General features: G+C 46.2%; 1 protein-coding gene across 1 annotated transcript in view; it reads right to left on the reverse strand.

Moving 5' to 3' along the window:
* Positions 1–22,827, reverse strand: part of RUFY4 (RUN and FYVE domain containing 4) — a 29,262-nt gene extending 6,435 nt beyond the window's left edge. Inside the window, exons 1-9 of the mRNA XM_006891947.1 lie at positions 22,782–22,827; positions 22,568–22,674; positions 21,020–21,145; positions 18,489–18,595; positions 17,906–18,049; positions 17,224–17,293; positions 15,273–15,920; positions 14,482–14,588; positions 5,149–5,295 (exon numbers count right to left, since the gene is read on the reverse strand). Coding sequence (XP_006892009.1) covers positions 5,149–5,295; positions 14,482–14,588; positions 15,273–15,920; positions 17,224–17,293; positions 17,906–18,049; positions 18,489–18,595; positions 21,020–21,145; positions 22,568–22,674; positions 22,782–22,827 — 1,502 coding nt within the window. The remainder of the gene's footprint in view (positions 1–5,148; positions 5,296–14,481; positions 14,589–15,272; positions 15,921–17,223; positions 17,294–17,905; positions 18,050–18,488; positions 18,596–21,019; positions 21,146–22,567; positions 22,675–22,781) is intronic.
* Between the last annotated feature and the right edge of the window lie 341 nt (positions 22,828–23,168).

The following is a 23,168-nucleotide window of genomic DNA, read 5'->3' on the forward strand; positions in this document are numbered from 1 at the left end:
CAGAGCAGAGTTTAGGGCTGTTGTACATAGGGTCGCTATGAGTCGCAGGCGACTCGACGGCACATAACAACAACAACAACAACAACAACAACAACATTTAATTTTTTATGATTTCCATGTTTCCTAGATTCACAGTTTGTACACCCCATATTCTGATTATTAATAGATGTTTGCAGCTGTTTTTGCTCATTCTAAGATGTGTCACATCATCAAATGAAGATTCCCAGTCACGCCATCCAAGTCATCAAGGTTGGTTCTACTTGAAGAGCCAGCTCCAGCTCCATCATATTTTATATGCCTTCCAAGCTGAAGAACTCATATCCTGCACTGTATCAGATTGTTCTGCTGCTACTATTCATATGGTTTTCACTGGTCACAATTTTTACAAGTAGATGTCCAGTCTTCCTTCCTCATTTGTCTATGGATTGAAGAAGCTCTGTTGAAACCTGTCTAATATGAATGACTCTGGGGGTATTTGATTTTCTGATGATGATAACTTCCAGCATCACAGAAATGCAGAAGCCACTGCAGTACAACAAACTGACAGTGATGACATTTCTAGGAGTTTCTAATTGTCTTTAAGTCTTTATATTACTTGCCTTTGTTGTTTGGTGCCATTGAGTACAACTCAGAGTAATCCTACGAACAGCCAGTGTGAACCCTGCCTTATCCTGTCATCATCTCTGACTTGGTAGAGTCTATTGCTGAAGTCACAGTGTGAGTCCATATAATCCAGGGTCTTCCTCTCTTTTGCTGACTCTCCATCTTTCCAAACATGATGTTCCCTTTCAAGGAATAGCCTCTAAAGGATGAAAGATGAAGCTTTGCCATCCTTACCTCCAAGGAACACTCTGGCTGCACTTGTCCCGAGACAAACCCGTTTGTTCTTTTGGCAGTCCATGGGATATTCAGGACTTTTCTCCAGCACCACAACTTAAAGGCATCAATTCTTCTACTTGCCTTTACCATAACATAATTATTTCCTTCCAATCTCTTTATCATATTGGGTATCCTGTTGATTCCTTGTCTTCCCAGAGACCTCGTGGGCCTTTGTTACTCCTACTACAGTCCGGACTAGCTACTCTTTGGGTCTGATGCCTACTTGTCTTCACGGGAATCCCCTTTGCCCCCTCTCCTGGGCTACAGCCACATCTTCTTCTTTCTTGGTTTGCTTCCTCGTTTTTCTGGAGCACATCCTCAATTAACTTCCTGAAAAGGGAGGTGTGGGAGGTGAATTTTCTGCGACCTGTCTGTCTGGAAAATGTTTTTACTCCATTGTCTTTCCTATTGATTCATAGTTTGACTGGACATGGGATCCTAAGGCAACAATCAGGGTTACTCAGAACTTGAGGAGTCACCCCGCGCTGACTCTTGACACTCACTGAGTTCTCTTCCTTTATCCATGGGCTGACCTTTCCTGGAGACAACCTCACGATTTTTAAAAACAATCTTGCTTGATCCTACTTCAATTTCACAATGATGGATTTAGGTATGGATCTTTTCTTCTGTCCTTTTTTATCTTGTTAGTCATTCCAGAAACTCTTTAAATCAGAACATCTGAGTGGAAAAATGAGCTAATATTTTATTTGTGAATTCCTTCCATTTTATTCTGTCCTATTTTAGAGCACATGTCAGTTGAAAGGATAGTAGAATTCCCTGACTGACTGTCTTTCTGATGATTTCTTAGCTTCCATTTCTCTACAGTATTTATTCTATTTTTTGAGAATCTGCCTATCTTTCCCTTTCAAGCTTTATATTGTTGTTGGTGTTGATTGCCTTCGAGTCAAGCATGACTCATAGTGAAAAGCCTGAAGCCCCGCTACAACTTATCGACATTTATCAAAGTTCATAGAGTTTTATTTAGGAGGTGGATGCCACTCCTGCTTCCAAATCTGTCATAGTAGTGATTTAAAAGAAAATTCAGGAGTCATATATTTTTGCTTCTAAGTCTTCTCATCTTTTGATGGTCACTTGTCATAGCATCTTGCTCTCATCTTGAATTTCTGTCTTTTGGGGAACATTCGTGGGTTGGTTTATTGTTTTTAAGTTCTTTTTGTTTCTTCAATTATCTTCATTTCCCCTCAGCTCCTTGTTTGTCTCTCATTTATCTCTGTCTTTTCTCTTTATATTCTAGAATTTAAGTGTCTGAGGATCCCAGGTAACCATTTTATGTTTAATAGACATGGAGCGGAAGCTCTGGCCAGTGGACAGGGATGGTTGGGTAATGGTCTCTCTTCAGCAATTTTGGGGAAGGAGGTACTTGTTACCTCTCAAATACTATTAATACAGCTGGTCTTCTCTTTGAGATGTCTAACTTCTTAGAGAAGCATCTTCTGATTATTTTTCTGAAAGAGCCCTGGCTGCTGTATCTTCTGCAGGCAGTATGCAGAGGGAATGGGTAGATCCTTAGAGTGACTTTACGAATCTATTTTCCTGATTCTGTTCACCATCTTTAATTCTTGCTCTCTGCATACCTGACATTTCTGGGCCCTGAAGTTCCATGAGGGTTGATACTATGTACCCCATTTCACACCTATTTCTATCATGCCATTGAATACTATCCCACACTCCATCCACTTCCCAGAGCCTGGACATTCTCTAAAATTGCCCACCTCTGGTTGCTCCCTCCATTTTTCTATTACACTCTCTATTCTTCTACTGTCATTTTAGTGAGATCTCAAGGTGAAGACCAGGTAAGTGACATATGTTTGGTCCACCATCACGATCTAGAAGTCAACCTCTGTGACTTTCTTCTTCTTCTTTTTAGTTAGGTCACATCTTCCGCAAAACTTCTGCCAGTGACATTGAGTTGGGCAGTGTGTGTTTGCTGTCTGAGGGCTCCTGTGAATAATTTCTTTACCATCTTTACAGGAAAGATGTTTGTTTGTCTCTTCTCATGAGCTGGTATGTTTCCTTGCAATGGTGTGTGGGTTTGTGTAACTCCCTGTTTGCCTTTCAGACCCTGAGGCTAAGAGCTGAATTTGAACTCTAATCCTGAGCTTAAGAATCCTGAGGCATATATTTTTATTCTTCCACTATAGCTTTTCTTTGTTGCTGTTAAGAGCCATTGAGTCAAGTGACTTGATGAGTCATCTGACTCTTAATGATCCTATGAACAATAGGTCTGAACTCTGCGCAATCTCCATGCCAACCTCACAACCTCTGACATATTTGACTTCATCCTACTTGGATCCATAAAAACAGTCAGGAGATCAGGAGCCGTATTGCACTGGGAAAGTCTGCAGTCAAGAAGAGCACTGAACGTCGCATGGACAGCCAAGAGAGCAAGCAAGAGCCCACTGTAGCAGTCACTCTGTCACTCCATCTGGTTAAGGGTCTTCCTCTCTTTCACTGCCCCTTCACTTTTCCAAGCATGGTGCCCCCCTCCAAGGAATAGCCTCTCCTAGCAACATGCCCAAAGTATGTGAGACAAAGCTTTATCACCTTGGCCTCCAAGGAGCACTCTGACTGTACCTTCTCCAAGACATTTCTTTTGTTTGTTCTTCTGGCAGTTCATGGGATAGTCAATACTCTTCTCCAACGCTAGTGCTGAAAAGTATCAATTCTTCTGTCATCCTTAGTCATTGCCCAGCTCTCAGATGCATAGCAAATGACTGAAAAGATCATGGCCTGAAGCAGGTGTACCTTAGTCCTCAAAATGACATCATTGCTCATCAACAACTTGGAGAGGTCCCTGACTGCAGACTTCCCCAGTGCAATACATCTTCAGTTCTCCTGTCTGATTTTGTGGATCCAAGTAAAATGAAGTTTTTGACAGTTTCAATCTTTTCCCATCTATCATGCTGTTACCTATTGGTCTAATGGTTAGAATTTTTGTTTTCTTAACTTTGAGATATAATCCATATTGAAGGCTATAGTCTGATATTCTGGAGTAAGTGCTTCAAGTCCTCTTCTTTGAAGCTTTTATTTAGTCTTCTATTTTCCTTTAACAATCCTATATGCCTTTTATTGTTAGTTGCCTTAAATGAATTATTTCATGAAGTAAATAAGTTTTCATATCATCTTTCCTGTCTGTTAACAGTTTCCTGGAGAAGCCCATTCCTGAAATTCTTTGTCCTTTTCAAGTTGACATCTTCCCTTTCTTATCTTTAATATCATTTAGATTTTGTGTGAGAGAATTTTGTCCTAGATCCTTCAGCAACCTAATTCTTATGGAACCCGAGTCTAATAGATTCCTATTTTCCGAACTACATGCACATGGTTGATCCCTCAGTAGACTGGAGGCAGAAACCATGGTCCACTCATTCCTCAGTGAATGAAGTAGTTTGGGATTGATCCTGATGAGCTTAGCTCCTGGGATTTGGTCCAGAAGACTTGGGACAGGACGGAGGCAAGCATAGTCCATGTGAGTACTTATTGGTTAACTCCTGTCTTTTTCTTCCTTCTTCTCTTTGTCTTCAGTGGCTCCTACCCCTCCTAGCCTCAGTAGGGATGAGTGCATGTGCAGGTCAGGTGGAGAGAGCATGTGGGTTTGTGCCAGAGGACTACAGGCAGTTGATGTAGAGTGTGTCCTTGGAGACCAAGGAAGTCAATCTCTCTCACCTTTGATTTCCTCCTCTGTGAAATGAGGATGACAATCCAGAGGAGGGCTAATAGAAGGAAATCCCTTAGTATATCTGAACGACCCAGAAGCCTGCTTGGTAACTGTTGTGTGCCCCCAAGTAACGGAATAGGACTGCCTCTAGGCTCAGGACAGGGAAGGGTTCAGAGCTGCTATACATAAGGTCACTATGCATCACAGGCGACTCAACCAATAACATTCTTTGACAGGTTTGGGATCAGGAGTGGCATCTGCTTCCTAAACAACTTGCCTCTGGAAACTCTATGAACTTCGATCAATGTCAATACTTGTAGAGAGGCTTCAGGACTTTTGTTCATAGGGTCTTTATGAGTCGTGATCGACTCAAAAGCAATCAATAACAACAACAAGCTTTGCAAAGGCAGCTTGCTAGGTCTTTTACTCTTAGAGGGCTCTTGAGCAGTTTCGAACCACTGACTGGTTATCAGATGGTACTTAACTGCTGCGGCACCAGGGCTCCTCTGGAAATCTCTAAATGGAGTCAACTTCCCATGACCCAGTCTCTGCATCCCATCCCATCCTGTGTCCCCCTGGCCCCCTCCTCTTACTGGATCAGTTCCAGCACCCGCCTCTTCATGGTCCGGACCAGCTCCCTCTGCCCTTCGAGCTCCTCCTGGTATGCAGCATCCCTCGCCTCAGCCTCCTGGTGCTTCTGCGCTAGCTCTGTCTGCAGCCGGGTCCTCTCTTCATGACAACTGGAAACAGAAGGAGGACAGAGGACTGAGGGGTCAGTGGCCCCTTGACCGAGCCAGGCCACGTCTAAGCCTGATGGGGCGCTTCCCAAGGAAGGAGCTAGTGGTGACACTTCCAGCTGACACAAACACACGGACATGTGCGTGCTCACACAGATGCATGTGCAATCCAAGCAGACCACTCAGTGTGACTCCTTACGGATTGTTCCACGAGATGAAATCCTACCTGTTCCTTTAGAGGGGGACTCTCCACTCCAGAATGTCATTTTTTTGAAGGGAGGTTACAATCATAGCAGCTGCTTGGATGTAAAGTGGCACCTGGGAACCCAGGTAGGGGACGGCGCCCAACAGAAAACAATGTGGTGTGTGGGCAAGGTAGGGTCTGAGGTGAGTTTTCACTTTCAAATATTTAAAAAATGAAGCTTTATTGCCTAATCAATTCCAAAAGTAATGTTGAGAATATGGTTTTCCTAAATTCTGTTTCCGTTTTGGCCCTTCTTCAGCTCTACTCCTGCTCTTTGTCTTTGGAGGCTTTCTAGAAGGTTCCATGAACCCAAACTACTGTCTCAGGTTTCACTGACTGATCCCACTGCTCACAGAGGAAGCTGGAGTAGTGGTGGGTGTGCAATGGTGCACACAAACTCAGGACACCTGCACATACCTAAGCCTGCATACACCTTGTGCTTGAATGTGTTTGAGGCTGAGAGACTTAACAAGAGATTGAATTGAATTGTGGATTTTTAAAATATTGTCATGTAAAATGCTTTAGGGAAGACTGTTGATGGGCCAAGAAATCAGACCAACAACGGGGGGGGGGGGGCACTGAAATTCCAAAAGGCCACTTGTGGTGTCCAGCTGTTGGATGCTGGGTCCTCAATAAACCCTTTCTTTTTTTAAAATCAATATAATATTTTAAAAATCATTATTAATTTTAATGAAAATTTACAGAGACTTTGGATTTCCATTCATTCATTGTTGCATTTTTCTCCCTGCCCCCTCCCCCCTAGTTCACTCTTCTCTTTGAAAAGTAAAAGAAGAATTCTTTCATTGTTATTCAATCCCTCTCCCCAAGTCCACTCCACTATGCAGCCTTCATTCTGGACTCCTGTCATGACAATAATACCTAATCACATATCCCTTTTAAACAGTTCTCTCCCTCATCTGTTTCCTCTTTCTTAGTATCTTAGTTGACTTTCCTTTCCCTGAGCCAGCTGACTTCCCAGTGATCTTGGGCCCTCTTGTGACCAATGCTGGCATTGCCAGGATCTCTCTGGATCTCTCTCTCTCTTTCTCTCTGTGTGTTTATGGCGCGAGGGAATCCTTATTAAGCACCCATTGTTACTGAGGAGCTGTCAGCCTTGGATTACTAAACCAAAGGTTGGTAGTTTGAACCCACCTTTCTGCAGAAGAATGATAAGGCAGTCTCCTCTCTCAAGATTTACAGCCTTGGAAACCCCACGTGTAGTTTTACTCTGTCCTAGAAGTTTGTAGGGAGTTGTGCTGCTAATCAAAAGGCGAGATCTCTCTGGTGGTTCAACTCTCCCAGCTGCTCTGCCAGAAGAAGATAGATCACTTTTCCCTGTGCAATTTACAGCCTCTGAAAACCTGCTATGGGGTCAGCACTGAGTCTGTTCTAACTCGACAGTAATGGATTTCTGAGTTATAGGGCTCTACGAGTTGGGGTCTACTTGAAGCAGGGGGTCTGGTGGTGGTTGTTATTGCGAAGTCCCGGGGTGATGCAAAAGGCTTTGTGCTTTGAAAAGTGGGTTGTACGAACACATACAGAAGCACCAAGAATAAAGGCCTGGCTGTCTTCTTATAGACAATGACCCTCGACCCTGATGACCTTGAGATCAGAAAAACTAGATGGTGCTCGGCTGCCACTGCTGACCACCTTGAAAGGGATCACAACAGAAGGTCCTGGGTAGAGTGGGAGATGTTTGTGGAACTAACTAACTAACTAACTCAATCAATCAATCAAAAAATAGCCAACTTTACTGGTCTGATAAAGACTATAACCCTTGCTCATCTTTCAAGCCTGAAACGGAACTCACTCCCAAGGCACAGCTTGCAGCCAAACACTAGACTGAACTTTGAGGTGAACGGTAACACTAGGGAGCGACTCAGTCCTCAGAACAACCAACCTTCGAGACAGGTGACCCAACCACAAAATGAGCAAAAGACATGAAAAGACTTTTCATGGAGGGAGACACTCAGTTGGTCCACAGACACGTGAAGAAATGTTCAAAACCACTGGCAATACTGGACGAAAAGTGCTCACTTTTCAGCCAACAGGATCTTTAAATAGACCTTAACGATGGGGAGAAGATGTAGAAGGAGCGAAAGGTGCATGGAAAGTTCTGCAAGTCGGAAAGAACTTAACTTGTTGGAGGAACTGAAAGAAAGCCAGTGAAGTTGGGGTGCCTGCAGAGTGGGGAGAGAGGCAGGAGATGAGCTGAGGAGTAGACAGTTGAATCTGCTCCAGGAAGAGTGAACTTTTAACCTCCACGCAAGGAGAAGCCATGGAAGTATTTTTGTTGTTGTTGTTGAGTACCGTCAAATCAGATCCGACTGGCACAGGAAGAGATTGCCCTTCCTTCTCCAGCAGAGCACCTGGTGGATTTGAACTGTGTGCCTTCGGGATTGCCATGGAAGTATTTTAAGTAGGAGGTAACAAATATTCCCAAGTGCAGGAGGGCACACAGAAGACATGATAGTTTATTGAGCAGCTACTGTGCTCCCCCCAGTACTGGGCTTTGTTTCATAAAACTTGCACACTATTCAAGATAGGTAATAGGATTCTCATTGTACAGGGTATAAAATGTCTCAGAGGGCGTGTGACTTGTCCAGGGTCACACAGTATGATGACTGAGAGAAGCAGATATCTGAACACAGGCCTGGCCAGCTCTCAATTATTCGTGCCTCTTTACACCTTCATTCACATAGACCCTAATCACCAGTGACCTGGGCTGTCCGTGTCCAGAGGGCAGCAGGTGCGAGAGAGAATTCTGGCCTTTAGTGTCCTTGGCAGTAGCACAAATGAGCTCACTGCTGCCCTCCAGTGGGCAGAGATCATGCTTTTAGCCTAATTCCCTCTTCTGCTTCCCCCTGTTTACCTTTCCTTGAGGGAACTGGGTGTGTGCGTGTGTGTTGCTCCTAGGGAGTTGTACTGCTAATTCACAAGTGGTGCCTCTCAGGTGGTTCAAACCCACCAGCAGTTCCTAAGGAGAAAGATGGGCGATCTCACCCCATGCCATTTGCAGCCTTGGAAACCGACTGAAACGTCGGCTAGAAGTTGGAACAGATGCAATGACAATGAGAGAGAGGGAGAGCGCATTTTTTTGCTTCAGTCTTAACCAAGGACCAAGGAAGCCTAGCCATTGATAGAAGGCTTCACAGAGGAAGAGCTGAAAGCAGGAACCTTACAGATTCAACCACCTCTTTTTGCAATTCAGGAACCTGAAGTCCAGAGAAGGGAAACCACTTTTCTTGGGCCCCATAACCGTGAAGTCAGGCTGGAACCTCATTTCTCTGTCTCAAGACTATTTTTACAGCCATTGGCTGGTCTACTGTGGAGCCTGCTTGCCTGGAGGGTCCACTCATGACTTGTGATGCCTAGCTTAGGATTCTCACACATCAGCTTCCACCTCTGCCCACCCTCTGTCTGTTCTCCACCACACAACCAGAAGCTTGCTTCCAGAAACCTAAGCTGGACATGAGATCACCTTGTCACATCGATTCCCATGCACGGTGACCTCACGTATCAGGGTAGAGCTGTGCCCCAAAGTGTTTTCAGTGGCTGGCTTTTGAGAAGTCGTTCTCCAGGCCTTTCTTCCAAGGTGCCTCTGGGTGGATTTGAACCTCTATTCTTTCCACTAGCAGCCAAGCAAGTTAACTGTTAATACAACCCAAGTATTTAGCACAATTTCCTAGTGGCTTCTTACCCACCAAAACACCAAGCCCACTGCTGTCTATTTGATCACAGCACACACACACACACACACACACACACACACACACACACACACACACTGGCCTCCAAAGCTCTCACTCTGACCCTCAGAAAGGCCTTTCCTGATGCTGAAGTCTTACACTGCTAATCTTTCTCTTTCTAGCCCCTTTCTGACTTTTGTTTTTCTCCAGCACCTGTCTTGGGTTGAAGAGTTTCCTTCAAAGTTAATTTCCTGGATCCAGGGATTATGACTTTACTTAGAAACAGAGTCTTAACAAACGTAATTCATTAAGATGAATCAGACTGGAGTAGAGTGGGCTCTAAATCACTGTGATTGATGCTTTTGTACCCTCCCCCCTCCAGATAAATCCCACTGTCACTGAGTCGATTCGGACTCACAGGGACTCTGCTGTGTAGGGTTTCCAGGACTGTTAATCTTCATGAGAGCAGACTGCCTTTGCCTCATTTTTCTATAGTGTGAATTTGAACCTCTTTGGGTTTGCAGCCAAATGCTCTGACCTGACCCCTGGATCATTCAAGATTTTGGTATCTCTGTAAGATGAGGGAAATTTAGGTACAGAGACACAGATACACAGTGGAGAAAGTCATAGGAAGACAGGCAGAAATCAGAGAGATGCTTCTAAATAGCAAAGAACCCCAAGGATTGCTGACCACCACCAAAAGCTGGAAGAAGCAAAAAAGTGTGTCCTCATGCCTTTGGAGGGAGTGTAGCCTGTCAACATCTTGATTTTGGGGCATTGCTGTACAGAGGTAACTTGTGGTTGCTGTGATGCTAAACATTGTGACACTGATGTGCCAAATGTGAGAATGGTTACCCATGGTGGACAGTGTTTGGTGGAGCTCCCCAATTAAAACAGGCATGGAAGCAGAAGTGGCATTCACTTTTGAAATGGCTTGCCTCCAGAAACTCTATGAACTTGGAGAAACAAAGAAACTTATACAAGTGTTCAGATCTTTCATTCATAGGGTCACTGTGAGTTGTCTACGACTCAATGACACCTAACAACAACAACACCCTCCTGAAGCTGGAGAAAATAAATTTGAAGCCACCCAATACTTTGTTATGGCAGCTTTGGGGCACTAATATTGTCTGAGATTTCATTCCTTTTTGTTTATTTATTGTCCATCTTTCGGGCCTCTGTGAGTGGACACTGCTTGGTTCACTGTCGCAGCCTATTCTCATTACCTGATACATCCTAACATTGCACTAAGTTTTACTGAGGGGTGAACGGATCCCTTGGCATTTCTCATTGCTGGTAGGGAAAGGCCCGTCACCAGCTTGGAGTACACGATCCCTTTGCCCAGGGGCACAGTATTTGTCCTCAGCTCCGGCTCCCAGGAGTCGGGGAACTCATTCTCTCCCCAGCCTCTGGAGCTTGTTCCCCATCTGCATTCTGATCATTCCCAAGAGCTCGGCCAGCTCAGGTCTCTCTTCTGATCGCCACACTCAGTGGACCCACAGCTCCACTGTGATGTCTTCCGGGGGACTGACACCTAACACGTTCAAAACGAAACTCCTGGCCAGTTTCCACAAGCTTGTTCTACCGCAGCCTTCCCCTTCTTGATTAATGGGGTTTCTGTCTTTCCAGTTGGTCAGATTTAAAAAAAAATCTATTTATGAAATCTATTTTCTATTTTCTCTCAGAACCCACAGGTGATACCTTCTGGAGCCCCACTGTCAAAACCTATTCAAATCCAGCTGATTCTCCCGATTTCTACGGGCACCAGACTGGTCTAAGGTACCCTTGTTCTGCCACCTGCACAGATGCAGTGGCCTCCTTGCTGGTTCCCCCGGCTCCATCCTTGCTTCCCCACAGTCCAGCCCCCCAAGTCCAGCAAGGCCTCTTAAAACATGGCAATCCAATGATGGAATACTATGCAGCACGCAGGAGCAATGATTTTGTAAACTACTACCTAACTTGGGAGGGACTGGAGAGCATTATGCTGAGTGAACTAACTCAGTCCCACAAGAACAAATATTGTATAAAACTATTATTGTAGAATGAGTATGAGGATCCAAGAGGGGGAGGGGAGGAACACAGGGGTGGGGAGGGGCAGGAGGAAGGGTCGTCATAGGGTTACACAATTTGATGGGTGGAGGGTGGGGTGGCTGAAGCAAATGGTAAAGGTCTGGTGTGAAAAACAATGAATACGAACTTTTAAAGTAAACCATAATAATAATAAAAAATAAAAAACCAGAACATGACCATCCAGAAAGACAAATCCCTAGAGACAGAAAGCAGACTGCTGGTTGCCCGGAGCTGAGTTTTTAGTGAGAAACAGGGTTTGGCTACAAGTTGTTGTTTTTTTTTTTTTTGTGGCTGATAAAAATGGTGCAAAGTTGATTGTGTAAATTGATGCTCAACTGAATATACTAAATCACTGAATTGTTACAAAAGAAAGAAACATGTTTTGTCACATAATAAAACAAACACAAGTCAGTTCATGTCTCCCCTCAGCTCTGAACACTCTCTGGCTCCCATCTCACTTGAGTCAAAGTCAAGGTCTTCTGGATGACTTTCCAGACCCTCCCCAGTGTGGCCTCTGTCACCCACCTGACCTGCCCCTACGCTGTCTCCCTCCTTCTCTCCACTGGGCCCACAGCAGGCCCGATGTTCCTAGAACCCGCCGGGTACCTGTCAACCTCAGGGCCTTTGTTCTTCTTCTTCCTTAAGGTACCAAATGGCTGCAGTTCTCCTCTGACAAACACCCATGTACCCCTAAACTACACCTCTCATTGCCTTGAGCTTGTACACCCATGTACCCCTAAACCATGCACCTCACTTCCTTGAGCTTTGTATACCCATATAACCCCAAACCATGCACCTCACTGCCTTGAGCTTTGTATACCCATGTACCCCTAAACCACGCACCTCACTGCCTTGAGCTTTGTACATTCATGTGCCCCCAAACCACGCGTTATCACTACTTTGAGCTTTGTATACCCATGTACCCCCAAACCATGCACCTCACTGCCTTGAGCTTTATATACCCATGTAACCCCCAAACCATGCACCTCACTGCCTTAAGCTTTGTATACCCATGTACCCCCAAACCATGCACATCACTTCCTTGAGCTTTGTATACCCATGTACCCCCATACCATGCACCTCACTGCCTTGAGCTTTGTACACTCACATACCCCCAAACCATTCACTTCACTTCCTTGCGGTTTGTACACCCACGTATCCCCAAACCACGCACCTCACTGCTTTTAAGTTTGTACACAAACGACACCTTTGCCAGCAAGCCTTTCCTGACAGTGACACTTTAAAACACTACTTCTCACCCCCTTCCTTTTCTCTTCTGGAGCTTTTTCTTTGTAGAACACCCGTAATCCAACATTCTATCTGTTTACTTTGTTTTATTTATTCCAGACTCCAGAAGTGAGTTTGTTTTGTCCATGAGAATATTTCCAATGCATAAGAGGCCTGGCAAAGAGCAGGAACTGAGTGTGGGGACATGACAGACCGACCACTGGAATGACGCGCGAGTGAGCAAGCGTCCCATGTTCATTTAGAGTCTGTATTGTCGGAATTTTACTGACTAACCTACCCAGCTCAGCTGAGTGGCTCGTGGGAGGAGCCCCAGGGTTCTCTTTGGGTTGGTTTCTGGGCTCTGAAGCCTTTTCAACCATTAACAGATAATCTAGAAACTGATCCGTGATTCCCCCCAAAGTACAGCTTCCCAGGCTCTCAGGAGTCAGGCTGGCCCTCCCAGTCCCCAGGGCAGGAGTCAGGGAGAGAAGGGCAGAGAGAGGAGGGAAGACTGAGCATAGAGACTGAGGGAGAGACGTAAAGAGACTGAGTCAGAGGAAGGAAGACACTGGTGTGGAAGAGAGACTTAAAACCAAGCTAAGAAAGAGAACCACAGTCAGAGGCAAAAACAACAGTCCCTGAGTTTAATGTGATGATGTGCATAGAAGACTGTAATAGTAAGAGATGCTGAGGGGAGAGACAGAGAGACTGAAATAGAAAGCAAACACATTGGTGTCTAGGGCATTCCAATCCGCTGGGACCACCTGCAGACCCTGCAGGACATAGCAGAGCATTCCAGAGGTTTTTCCAAGGCTAACTCTTCATGGGAGCAGACTGTCACATCATTCTCCCATGGAGTGGCTGGTGGGTTCGAACTGCTTAGCAACCAAGCACATAATCAATGCTGAGCTGTGTCGTCGGGGATACTTGACTGAAATATGTTGTTCTTGTTGTTGTTAAGTGCCGTTGAGTCATAGGCGACTCCTAGCGACCCTATGAACAAAAGACCTGGACACTTAGGTAACTTTCGTCCTTTCTGCAGGTTTATAGGGTTTCCGGAGGCAAGCTATTTCAGAAGTGGATGCCACTCCTGCTTCCAGGCTTGTTTTAATAGGGGAGCTCCACCCAACACTGTCCATCATGGGTAACCATTCTCACATTTGACACATCAGTGTCACAGTGTTCATCTTCACAGCAACCACAAGTAACCTCTGTACAGCAAGTGGACAGACCAGGGCTATATGACCTAGAAGAATGTTTCACCAAAAACAATTAAAAGCAGGACTGAAGGCCGCAGATTAGAGTCACCCACCTTTGGCTTGGTAGCATCACTTTCTGTCCACTAGGCCAACTGAGCTCTCTCTATGCTGTTGTTGTTTTTAAGTGTCTTTGAGTCATAGGTGACTCATAGCGACCCTATGAACAAAAGACCTGGACACTTGTATAACTTTTGATATTTCTCCAGGCTCATAGGGTTTCTGGAGGCAAGCTATTTCAGAAGTGGATGCCACTCCTGCTTCCAAGCTTGTTTTAATTGGGGAGCTCCACCAAACACTGTCCACCCTGGGTAACCATTATCACATTTGACACATCAGTGTCACAGTGACTGAAATATAGGTACTCAAAATATTGTCTTAGTGGTTATCTCGAAAGCACTGATGCTGAAACTTCAGAAACAGTGGGAGGGAAAAGAGGAGGAGAGGGCACAGACCTCTTCTGGGGGCTTCCAGAAGAAGCCAGTGAGGGAAGTGGCTGGCAAAGAGGAGGTCCTGGGGGATCCTTAAAGAGCAGGAACATGCCCTGCATCCTTCAACATCCAGAGTTGTGCCCATCCCAGGGCCCCGTACACAGGGGGTGCTCGAAAGGTGCTTGACCACCACTGAGAGCAGGAGCATGTCTCTGGCCCTGCTGGTCTCCAGGCTCACCTGCCTTTTCTGACTGGCCAGTTGCCGTGGTTACCTGCTGAGCTGCCCCTGCAGGACCTTCAGCTCCACTTCCTGCTCTCTCAGAAGCTGCTCCTGCTGCTGGATCTGTTCTTTGGCCTTTTGGAGTTGATGTCTGAGGTTCTGGAGGGGAGGAGGGCGTAGAAGAGAAAGGGAAGTGATGGAGTAGGGCAGAGATCCCAGTTCAGAGACTGACTTGAAGATTATTCTGATGAGATGTTAGCTCCTGGGTGGAGAAGGGCCTAGGAACGGGGCTGCCTTGCTCTGTTCTAGGATCTGGCCCTGGATAGCCTGGTGTACTGTGTCTTCCTTCAGCAGATGGAAGTGACAAAGCTCAAGGACCTAAAAGAAATATAACCAACTGACGGAAGGTCTGATAAGAACTTGGGTAGCTTCCAGGAGAAGCATCTACAACAAGCATATCTAGGTGAGGTCTGAAAGCGCAGAACACAGATAATGGGGAGGAATCTGCCAATAAGGAAGGGTATGGGCCTTGAGACCATGTGATTGCCCAATGAGCTGTTTCAAAGGGATCAAGACCTCAAATGTCAACAGAGGCTAAGCAGGTCGCATTAGTGCATGAGACTGGCCCTGTGTGAGGCAATAGGGAGAGGTGAGGTCTGTGGCAAACTAAAGAGTGCATGGCTTTCAAAAGGCATCTCTCAATAACAATACTCTTAATTAAACAGGCCAATAAAACAAATTAATGGGCTGAAGTGACCCTTAAGCTGACTTTAAAGACCCTCACCTGTGAGCTAGAGTAGAGAGTGGGGGAATTGACAGGCCTGGGGTGTCAAAGGCTCTTACCTTGACCAGATCCTGGAGGGGTGACTCTGCTTGCTCCTCTTGGCTTTCCACTCTCGTCCCCCCTGTTTGCTCTTGTGGCTTCTCTGTGGTGGAGCCTTCTTCCCTTTTTCCCAGGCACTGAAGGACCCAGGGATCGCCCGGGATTTTTGGCACTTCCAGCTCTTGCCTGCCGTTGAGAGCTGCTTCCTCTCTTGTTGGTCTGAGGCTGGAGGCCAGCAACCTCTGGACATGGCCCCACTCTGCTTCCCCTTCATGAGCTTCCTCTATTGAGCTCTGCCTGTCTGTTCGTGGAAGGACCCTTCTACCCCCAGCCTCTGTCCCTGTCGCCTTCGGAGCCCCACTTGCCACCTCCCCCAGTCCCTGGGTGCTGAGTGTTGAGTTCTGCAGACAGATCCCAGGCCTTGGGGCTACCTCACTTTGGACTTGCTGTAGCTCCCCCTTGTCTGATTCCAGCATGCTCTGGAGGAATCTGGGGCTCCTGACATCCTCCCTTTTCTTTTCTGAATTGGGGAGAAGATTCTTGTGTGGCTGGGATCCAGGAAGTCCCTCCAAGTTGTTTTCTCTGGGAGCAACTCCCAGAGAGTTGGCTTGACTGGGATGTGCCTCCTCTTGATGGATTCCTTTGGGGTCTCCACACGTAGCTGAAATCTGCAGAGAAACCCCCAAATTCATTGCCCAATGAGTACCAAGTCAGTGACCTGGTGCACTAGGGAGGCCACAGCTCTACTCCAATGGGCTTATTAAATATATGGATGGATGTCTGATGCTTCTCTTACAAAGTTTGATTCAACAGATTGGGGCCACGGGCCAGGAATCTGAATGTTTCCAGACCCCCAGGTGGTCTGAGATTTCATCTTTAATCTGGAGAGGGAGGAAAGGTGCTTTTCCACATTTTCTTCCACACTTTTAGCTCTCAGACTGTTCCTGCTGTTGTTACCTCTCTGGCCTCACCTCTTTGTTTATCTTACCATCTGAACTTGACTTCTACTCACGTCTGTTTTTTTATTTTATTTGCAAAATAGAGACACAAATATCTACCTTCTACTCTGCGTGTTTGCGTTATGGGCTGTCACATCAGAACCAACTCAGAGATGATCATCTAGTGGGTTTTCAGAGGCAGTAACTCGAACCAGAGGAGACTGCACATCTTTCTCCCACAGACCAGCCTGTGGATTCAAGTCACATGCCTTTGCTTGGCAGCTCAGCTCCTTTCCCCTGGGCCACCAGAGCACCTATACGTTCTAGAACTGTGGTGAGAACTTGAAGAAGTCTTCCCTTTGCTCTCATGTTCCCTTCACAAGTCTGCATCACTGTGCCTCGTGCATTTTCTTATAATGGGGGCCTCCAGGAGTCCGTCTACAGGAGCAGGCCTTGAACTTCATGAATTCTGAGATGGATCACTAACAGAATCTGTATCTAGTGCCTAGAAGCTAATAGGGTGAAATAAATGCTATGGAATGAAGACAGCAATAGCTACCAAGTGGCTAGGAACGTGACTCTGTACTACATGTATGTTGTCTCAATTCATCCTCATAATTATTCTACAAAGAACGATAAGTGACTTGCCCAAGGACCGTGGTTTATTATGGTGTCGAGGGGGATCTGACCTGGTAGGCTGGTTCATAATTACTCCTTCAATTAATTAAGCATTAGCAAATTGTCCGGTGTAGGAGACTCCACTGGGGTTGGTTCCTTTGTCCATTTCCCGCAAGCGCCCCCCTTTTCTCCTCCTCCTCTGATAGTACCCACGGCTCCTGCCAGTATCCCGCTTCTTTTCTGATGTTCCCCCCCACCTTAGGAACATGTGACATCTCTTCCCATGTGGCTTCCTCACCCCCAGACACATTGGCCTCTGTCCTTATCCAGCTAGATCAAGGCTAAATTACTGCTCAGCCCGAGGGTCCCGATAGGTAGAGAGGAGGCAGCTCAGAGTGCGGCGGGGCAGAGGCACCTCCTGTGGTGAAATGTTGGTCCTTCTGGGTCTTCTTCTCTGGTTTTGTCTGAAGTCAGAGCAGCATGACCTGAAAGTGAAAGGATTGAGGGGACCCACAAGACTCTCTCTGGTGGTGAACTTGGTCCTCAGGTGTAGATAGTCCATCCATCTACACACACACCTTCCTTTTCTCCCACCATCAAGAATCTATCCATTTCACCTTTCTCCATTCTTCCATCTAACACACCTCAATATCCTATACTCCATTCATCCAATGCATTCTGTGCTTCTCCACTCATCTCTCAATTTCACTCACCATCAAGCCCTCTATTCATCCATCCACTCCACTCTTCATTCAACCCTCCCACAATCATCCGTCCATTCCACCCAACATCTCACTCTCCATTCATCCATACATTTCACCCTCCATTATCATCTATACAGTCAACTCCAACTTCCCAGATCATTCACTCTTCCAACAGTCCCTCCTGACTACTCAACAGATAATCTTCAGTGAGTGTGTTCTCTATGCAGCACCAGGGGACAGCATGAGATCACACCAGGGGTGGGGGGAAAGCTGGAAAAGTAAAGAGCCAAAGGGCCAGAGACAAGGGAGAGATGATGGGGCTGGAGGCTGAACATTTGGGGTTTGTTTGGAAGGGAGAGGGAGGCAGGTATTTCCTCCGCTGCACTCACTCACTCTGAGAACATGGGCCAGGCCCCATCCAGGTCAGCCCTCTGCAGATCCAGGTCAAAGGCCACCCCATTGAGAGCGTAGAGAGAGTCCAGGATGTCTTCCTGGAGTTCAGGGCGCACCAGAGGGCTCTGAGGGCCGTACCATTCCCTGTGGTAACAGTTGTCAGCACTCTCGGCCTTTCGTCCTGACACTGTGACCACTTTTAACCTTAAAGAATGAGCCTTCACCGCACACCCATTATGCACTGTCCTACAGGGAGGGGCGTGGTCCTTTGAAACCAGAACTATGATGCTACCAAAACTCTTAGATTCATCTCCCCTCTGATTTCCTTCCTCAAGCTTTCCTTTTGGGACCTGCCTTTTCTTGTCTTAAGATTTTAAATCGTGCATCTAGGGGTTAAAGAGGGTTAAGATCTGCTGGAGAAGGAGGGGCAATCTCCTCCTATATCAGTCAGATCCGATTTGATGGTACACACACACAAAAATAATAATAATAAAATAATAATAAAAAAAGGCAGTTAAGAAAGGCAGATGGACTCACACGGCATCAATGGGAGAATATAGTGAAGAATTTCTCGTAGACTCACCTGACGAGGTCCGGGTTCAGGAGGCAGAGCTGCAGGCACTCGGCCAGCTGTCCATGGACTAGGCAGAATCGGATGAAGGCACGGCCTTTCCCCAACGAGGTCTTCAACTGTGGTGCAAACAGGGGACAGAGCTGGCATGAGGCCTTAGGCCTGAGTGGTACAAATAGTTAATGTGTTCAGCTGCTAACAAAAAAGTTGGATATTTGCTTTGGCCCAGAGGTACGTCAAGAAAGGTCTGTGTCAGGGCTGTATCTTTTCTCCATTCCTATTCAATGAATAAGGATGGCAGAAGAAGAACTAGATTGGTGGTGGTGGTGGAGAAGAGTACCGACTATCCTGTGTACTGCCAAAAGAACAGACACGTCTTGGAAAAATTACGGCCAGGAGTGCTCCTTGGAAGCAACAATGTGAAGCTTCATCTCATATACTTTGGGCCTGTTGCTAGGAGAGGCTATTCCTTGGAGAGGGACATCATGCTTGGAAAGGTGGAGGGTCAGGGAAAGAGAGGAAGACCCTCAAAAAGATGGGTTGACATAACTAATGATTGATGATGAAGATGGCACAGGATAGGCCGTGGTTCAGACCTGCTGTTTATAGAGTTACTATGAGTAGTACTCAACTCGATGGCACCTAACAACAACAACAACAACAACAACAACAACAATTCAATCTTTATGCTGAGCAAATAGAGAAGCTGAGCTTTATATAAGAAGATTGTGGTATCAGTATTGTACAAAGTCTTAACAATATTAGGCAGATGACACAATCTTGCTTGCTGAAAGCTAGGGGGACATAACCTGCTTGCTGAGGAAGGTCAAAGACTACAGCCTTTGTTATAAATTATATCTTAAGATTAAGAAAATAACCCTCACCACTTGGCCAATAGACAATATCATGAAAGTTGGAGAAAAGACTGACATTTTCAATGATTTCATCTTACTTGGATTCACAATCAAGATCCCTAGAAAGCAGTCAAGAAAACAAAAGACTTGTTACATTGGGAGAATCAGCTGTCAAGGACAATTTCAAAATACTAAAGAGTAATGACATCATTTTGAAGACTATGGTGCACCTGATTCAGACCCTGGTCTTCTCAATTACTTGCTAAGCATCTGAAAGTTAGCAATGAAAAGGATGACAGAAGAAGAATTGATGCCTTTTTGTGGTACTGGAGAAGAATACAGAACGTCCTATGGACTACCAAAAGAACAAGACAAACACATAGAGAAAGTGCAGCCAAAGGGCTCTGTGGAGGTCAGGACGGGGTAGCTTTGCTTCACATATTTGGAGTATTTTGTTAAGAGGATCAGCCCCTGGGAAAAGGCATCACACTTGTAAAGGTGGAGGATCAGCATAAGAGAGGAAGACCTTCAACCAGGTAGATTGACATAGTGATTCAAAGAGTGAGCACAACTCCTAAAGAAACCATAACCTCTACCCAAGCAGATATATGCTCACCCATGCTCATTGCGGCTTTATTCACAATAGCAAAGAGCTGGAAACAACCTACGTGCCCATCAACAAACGAATGGATAGAGAAACTATGGTGTATTCACACAATGCAATACTATGCAGCATTGAAAAACAAGGAACTCATGAAATATTACACAAAATGGGTGACACTGGGGGACATTATGCTGAGTGAAATATCTCAGTCACAAAAGGACAAATATTGCATAGGGCCACTGTTGTAAAATATGACTGACATCGGGGTTGAGGGAAGACAGAGAAGGAGGGGAGAAATGATATATACTCTGTTGAAGCAGAGGAGGGAGAGAACTGTTTAAAAGGGATATGTGATTAGGTATTATTGTCATGACAGTAGTTCAGAATGAAGGCTGCACAGTGGAGAGGACTTGGGGGAGAGATTGCATAACAATGAAAAAGTTTTTCTTTTCCTTTTCAAGGAGAAGAGTGAATTGTGGAGGAGGGGGTGGGAAGGGAGAAAAATGCAACAATGAATGACTGGAAACCCTAAGTCACTGTAAACTTTCATTAAAATTAATAAAAAGAAAAAGAATGAGCACAATTAATGGTGAGGAAGGCACAGGGTAGAGCAGTGTTTAGATCTGCTGTTCACATGCTATGAGTCATTGTCAACTTGATGACAACTAACAATAATAAAAACAGCAACAGAGGAACATTGGAAGAAAGACCTGGAAGTTACTTGTGGAAGATGAGCCATTGAAAACTCATGGAGTTCTCCATTAACACATAGCACAGGGTCCCCGAGTTAGAGTCGCCCTGTGGAAACGGATTATTATTAGCACAGAGAGGCTTGGAGAAAAAAGATGGGAGATAGTCATCTAGGTGAGAGTGAAATTGGGGACCTGGAGGCTGGGAGGGGAAAGAGGTGGATGGAGGGATGCTGCTGCCCAGAAACAAGGCTCAGGAGAGGGTGCTGTGGTTAGCGGTAGGAGGTATGGTCCTCGGATAGGCCTGTTTTGTTCTCTAAACCTTGCCAAGGCCTGTGTACCAGATGCCCTCGACCTCCCAGAGGCCGGTCGGCTTGCCTGGATCTGTGCCCTCACCTTGTCCTGTGCGCAGGCATAGCGGGTTGGCTCCGAGTTGCCCCGCTGTTGCCGCAAGGCGGTGAAGGCAAAGTCCCAGTAATCCTTCCGAGGCCCCAGGAAGCTCTTCTGCTGCTTCTGGTCAAACTGGGCCAAGCAAAGGAGAGATGAGCACAGAAGGATGCCCTCCCTTGGCCCCCCTTCTGATCCAGAACACCCAGCTAGCTGCCTGCGTCCTCCCGCCTGGCTGAGAGAAAGGACCCTTTCGCTGAGCCCACTGACCTGGCTACAGGCTCTGGCTCTGCCCACACAAGGTGTGTGACCCGGAGCTGGCGGCTTGACCTCTCTGAGGCACAGTGTTCCCATTTATTTCTTTGAAAGTATTTACTTAGAACTTACTATGTGCCAGACTCTGTTCTAAACAGCCACAAATAAACGGACCTCACTTACAGGGCTTCCATCTTGACAGAAAAGAATTAATTAAGAGTGAATATTTTTTAAAATTTATTAATTTTAATGAAAGTTTACAGAGACTTAGGATTTCCAGTTATTCATTGTTACACTTTTCTCCCTGCCCACCCACTACCCCCTAATCACTCTTCTCCTTGAAAAGAAAAAGAAAAAAAACTCTTTCACTGTTATGCAATCCCTCCCCGCCAAGTCCACTCCACTGTGCAGCCTTCACTCTGGACTTCTGTAATGACAAGAATACCCATTCATAAATCCCTTTTAAACAGATTAAGAGCAAATATTTGACAGTGAAGCTTATGAAGAAGAAAGACTAAGGAAAGAGGCTAAAAGCGCAGTGTATGTGATGTACATGTGCATGTGTGAGCCTATGGAACGTGTGTGTGTGTGTGAAGTAAGTGTGGACACTTTAGATTAAGGTCACACTAGAATGCCCCACTGAGTAGGTGCTACTTGAGTCATGTGGGATTTAAGTCCTGTGGAGGTAAGACGGTAGAGAGTTCCCGTGCTTTTTCCTAGGAGAAGAGCCTTCTAGGCAGAGGTGAGAGCAAGTGCAAAGGTCCTGAGGTAGGAATGTGCCTGTGGACTCTGACTAAGGGGCCCGTGTGGCTGGAGTAAGTGTTTGAGCAAAGGTCTGGCTGGAGATGAAGTCAGAGAAGTGGGAAGGGTGCATGTGGACAGGTGGTTGAGACATAGAGGTTTGAACCTGAGGTGGAATGTGTAAAAGGTTAGCCTGGCAGGCAGCAAGCGTTCAGTAAAAGGATATGCTGGTTAGAATTGGGGCTCTGCCCGCCACAGAAAGGCTCCCCCAGCACATCCATGCCCACACAGCTTTAGTCGTCAGAGCACGGTGGCTGCCCCAGCCCCTGGCCGCACCACTGCTGACCTGCTTCAGTCTCACTTCTCAGGCTGAAACGACCCTTCTCACCTCCTTTCCTTCCCCAAGATCAGCCAACAGGAGGGACATGTTGACCCTCAGGGGAGGAGATGGGAGATTGTAATAAAAGGTAAATAACTGCTCTTCCCCTCAGTGTCTGGGGAAAACTTTGCTGCTCACCTGGTGCTAGGTGAGTGGACATGTGAGGAGGGGAGAGGACTCACCTGTAGAAGCAGCTCCAGGCAGCCACAGAGCCTGTGCAGCTCAGCGCTGGCATCTGTCACTGACTGCTGCCTCTCCCCATAGCCCTGGATGATGGCAGAGACAGCCGCTAGAGGGGAGAGCAGACACAGCTTGTAGCTTGTGAGTCCTCCAAGGCAGAAGTGATAGCTCATTTCTCCCCAGCTCAGTTCGGAAGTTATCTCAGGACACACTCACCTTTCAGGTCCCTGGTGATCTTGAGGACAGCCCTCTCATCTGCCATAGGTACTTGGAAGTGAGTGGTTCCTTGAGACTTGGACTGGCCTGGTCCTGAAAAGACCCTCTGGACTCAGCTGTCAACTTTCTCCTTAGACAAAGGCGGAGCCAGAGGCCTGGAGTGGGGAAGCGGCTTCTCAGGGTCCACACAGGAAACGAACTAGGAGGTGAAAAGAATCGGAACTTTCCAGTGAGCAATGTATGAAGGTGACAGTGCAACTACACTTAGGGGTTCCTGGGTACCAGACACGGTGCTGCATGCTTTGTATACCTTGTCACCTTGGTCCCCACAGTAGTTTACGGAGCTTTATTAACTCCATTTCAGAGGAGATGAAACAGGTACACAGT

The sequence above is a fragment of the Elephantulus edwardii genome, unplaced genomic scaffold (assembly GCF_000299155.1).
Source record: "Elephantulus edwardii isolate Elephantulus edwardi_28Jun2011 unplaced genomic scaffold, EleEdw1.0 scaffold00106, whole genome shotgun sequence".
Taxonomy (NCBI): Eukaryota; Metazoa; Chordata; class Mammalia; order Macroscelidea; family Macroscelididae; genus Elephantulus; species Elephantulus edwardii.